The 4398-nt window shown below is 38.2% G+C and overlaps 1 protein-coding gene across 1 annotated transcript; it reads right to left on the bottom strand.

Annotated features, from left to right (window-relative positions):
* Positions 1-619: 619 nt before the first annotated feature.
* Positions 620-1703, bottom strand: LOC122356837 (E3 ubiquitin/ISG15 ligase TRIM25-like). The gene is given in 4 exon segments (XM_043255908.1): positions 620-639; positions 830-1286; positions 1288-1423; positions 1682-1703. Coding segments are annotated over 3 exon segments (582 nt in total). The 5' UTR covers positions 1393-1423; positions 1682-1703.
* Positions 1704-4398: the final 2695 nt, after the last annotated feature.

The following is a 4398-nucleotide window of genomic DNA, read 5'->3' as shown; positions in this document are numbered from 1 at the left end:
ATTTTACCTCGTGAGAATCCCCAGCCTTCCTAAATGCCTGGATCTTCTTGTCTATGTCCGTGATTTCCTGAATGTGATCCTCTTTGTATTTTCAGTTCTTCCTATGGATGAATTTGTAATAAATGATTTTTTTGAGTGACTTATTAGCACAGAAATATTAGCAATAATGAATGTATGGTAACCATTTATTGTAACAATAAGAAACGTATTGGCTATATATTAACTACCAGTCATTAGGGTAAACCTAATATCCAGTAACACTTTATTTTATTCATCCACCAAAAGATATTGTCATAACTTTGCAAGCACATCAGCTTATTCTGACTGAAACTATAACAGTCTACTATACTCTACTGAGAGTTTTGTGTTTTATTTGATGGATATTAGTGAGTTTTTTGTGTTCAGTCTGATAGTTTAATACCATGTGTCTAACAGAAAGTAGCTGTTTTTACGTTGTTTCTTTGTTACGGGCCCAAGAACCTAAGGTGCTCTGGCATTCATATTATTTTTATTATTCCACTCTTGAGCATATCCCAGCCCAAAGAACCGCTTGTGGGAATGCTATGAAATTTGTAACACAGATCAGATATAGCGCCACTAATGGCCATTTCACTAATGTTTATGCTTTTTGAACCATACCTTCAGAAGTATTGATAAACATGCCATTAATACCTCACACAGAACACAAATCAATGAGATAACAGCACCACCTATTGGTCAAAAGTGATGAGCCATTAAATCATATTATTAGTGGTTTTCTTATTTTTCGCCATATTCACTATCCAACAATATCCGCCATCACTTGAATACATATCGCTCATCATCTTACCTGTTTTTGCCATTTCAGCTGCAGCTGAGACCGTTCGATGTCCACTGTGTTGAGTCCCCATACAAACTACACATATACACTTCTGGTCGTTATAGCAGTATATCTCCAGAGCTTTATGATGCTGAGGGCAGATCTGCTGCTGTAGATCCGAGGAAGCGTCTACCAGCTTGTGTTTCTTAAAAGCTTCAGACTCGTAATGAGGCTGAATGTGAGTTGGGCAGTAAGAAGCCATACAAAACAAACAAGACTTGACGGCTTTGAGTTTTCTTCCTTTGCAAGAATCGCACGTAACATCTTCAGGCTTAGCTGGAACTTCCTGTTTCATTCCCTCTACAATCTCAGCCAGGACCGTGCTTCTGCTGAGATCTGGTCTTCGGTTGAACGTCTTCCTGCATGTAGGGCAGCTGTACGCTCGCCTCAAAGAAGCATCTCGATCCCAGCAACCCTTTATACAGTCCGTGACAGAAACTGTGCCCACAGGCTGTAGTCACCGGGTTCTTAAACAGGTTCAGACAGATCGGGCAGTTTAAAGGATTTTGAGCATCAGAGACTAATTCTGCCATTTTGGTGCTTTGGGGTCCAGTGGAAGATTCTCTGTAGAATATTAATTGTTTTGAAACTATTGAAATTAGAATGAAAGTGGCATTCCGATAGCAAAATTCCAAAATGAAAGAAAAATAATAATAATAATAATAATAATGCATTAGCATTTCATACTGTTGTAAGTTTTAGAAAATTTAATTCCAAGCACCAAAGCACCATAGATACAAATTCTTAAAATTAAAATAGGCAAACATTTGCTCTAAAACTTCCTTCTTCACAGTTCTCTCAGTCCTAATCAATTCAGTTTACCTTGTTACTTACCTTTACTGTTGAATACAGTACAGTAATGCAATGAGCAACAGAAATGGAATAGACTTTTGACCCTGTATTTATGTGATGTGTGCAAAGAAGGAAGCACTCAACCTGAACAGGATAAAAAGTGTATGCTGCTCTTAAAGGACAGTACCCAATTACACCTTGAACCATACAAAAATTACCTGTGAAACACAGGGAAGCCTGCAGGACTTCATCTGATGGTATAGAGTACGCACAGCAAACGTCTTTATTTCCAGAAACAACATCAAAAAGAACATTAAAACGTTACTCCACCCCGGAATTAACATCTTGTCATATATCACTTACCCCCATGTTGTTCCAAACCCATAAAAGCTTAGTTTGTCCTCAGAACACAATTTAAGATATTTTGGATAAAATCAGTTGGCTTGTGTGTTCGCATCTATTTATGCTTTGATTTGCGTCCAGTGGATGTTCTCTACGCTGATGTTACGTGCTGAATTGTTGAATAAAGTCACTAGTATTCTTGTCGCTTGATGGCAGATGGAGTATTCGGGCAATGTCTTTCACACTGTTCTGGACTGCAGTTTTCATCTAAAATATGTAAAATATGAGCAAAACTTTGACATGGGGTAAGTGAACAAAAATGTTCATTTTGGGGTGGAGTAACCCTTTAAAAATTCATTATACGCTCATGCTAAATACAGAACAAACTCTGACTCTACATCTAATCTGAAATACACACTATTTTTAAGACTTGAGACTCTTACCGGACAATCAGTGAGCACAACAGTACTACACATGAGCAGAACGGAGGTACTGTGTCTCTAGACCAGCGGTCCCCAACCACGTTCCTGGAGGCCCGCCAACACTGCATGCTTTCCATGTCTCCTTAATCAAACACACTTGATTTAGCTCATCAGCTTAATAGTAGAGACTCCAAGAGCTGAAATCTGAGTTCTTTATAGGTACAAAAAGCAGTATTTCCATGGAAAAGATACTCCATATGTGCTCTAGAAAGTTTCAACTTTGTCCAGTATGTTTTTTTGCGAATGAAAACAGGATGAAAAGAAGTTTATTAATGTTCAAAAGTTTGCACACCCCTTTTGTCTCCTAAATGTATAAACTGCAGAATTTATATTTATGTAATAGTTGATAGATGCTTAATTTTTCAGTTTGTTAGGGTCAGAATTTGGCTCTCTAAAGATTAGACTAAATAAGAACCCAGGCCCTGTGTGTGTGTTTGTGTGTGTGTGTGTGTTTCTATTCTGGTGGGGACTTAAACCTGAATACACACAGACTCAAGGGGACTTGTGTCATTGTGGGGGCCTAAATTGATGTGCTCATGGGAAAGGAGGTAATAAATCAAAGAAAGTCCCCATAAGAATAGCTGATCAATTGTGTGTGTGTCTCTTAGACTCCTTTGCAGCACATATTCTCCTCTAGATGGCAGCACAGACCAGGTTTAGCAGCTCGACTCTTTCATTTCCTGTGCACCTTTTAACATTACACAGGCCTTATGCACCACACTTGACCTCTTTTATGAATGCGAATATCCAGTAAATGACACATTTAGCGCCCGTCTCCAGTTCCCACAACTCTTGAGTTGCCAGATTTTGATGCTAAATCACCCTCGTAAAGAGCGGAGTTCACATGGGAGATCAGAACGTGCCTATACAGTAGCATTCGTGCATTTTTAAAGTGAAATCAGCTACTTTTCCCTATTACAGGTTAAATAACCGGGCCTGGAAAACAAGGCACATTTATTTTCTCCATGCAGGAGCAGCAGGCCCGAAACAGAGCTGCTTGACTGACCGTGCGGCATCCAGTTCTGCTTCATCCGTATCAAAACAGAGCCGTCCGGGATTGACGTGGCACCGCATTCATGCTATCAGCGCGCAGATCATGAAACCTCCTGTTGTGTGCTTTATCTGTGGATCAGTGTGAGGCTGAACGGCTAACCCCCGACAGCATGGACGCACATTTACTACAGTCTGATTCACAACACTGAGAAACATCACAAAAGAAACCCGACTCAAGCCCTCATTCCCTCACAGACATGCTCCGTTCATAAGGAAGCATTCAATGTAATTGCATGCTGCATGAACACAAATGTCTCAAAGATATAGTGCGAGATCTCTAATGCACCTTTTAGCCAACTTTTGTGTGTAACACCATCGGTCTATGCCGACCGCCATTTATTTAATGATAAAAAATAAAAAAAAGAAGTAAAATTGTGAAAATATTATTACACTTCAAAATGAGTTTTATGGTTTAATATATATCAAAATTTAATTTAATTTTTGTAATGCAAAGCTGAATTTTCTGCATCTTCACGGTCACATGATCCTTCAGAAATAATTATAATATGCTAATGTGCTGCTTAAGAAACATTTATTATTATTGCGGCGTGTTGCCTAATATTTTTTTGCAAAAACTGATGTTATTGCTTTTTTAAAGCAAAGTCAAAAGACCATAATTTAAGTAAAACGTGTCTTCATTTTCACATTTGTTCAAAGTAGTGTCGATTAAAGGTTTAAATTAATTACAATATTTTAAATGCAGTCTTACTGATAACAAACATTTGTTTAAACGTGCTGGATTACGATTTTAAACACGAAATCATATCATCCAGTTATCCTTTTGAGTGCACGTTGTCATTTTAGTCACTTCTAATACGAATAATAAAACGATTAAGCAACATTCCATGCGTTTATTTTTTCCAAAACATG

This window comes from Puntigrus tetrazona, chromosome 13, assembly GCF_018831695.1.
Source record: "Puntigrus tetrazona isolate hp1 chromosome 13, ASM1883169v1, whole genome shotgun sequence".
NCBI lineage: Eukaryota > Metazoa > Chordata > Actinopteri > Cypriniformes > Cyprinidae > Puntigrus > Puntigrus tetrazona.
This window is presented reverse-complemented; position numbering and strand designations above follow the sequence as displayed.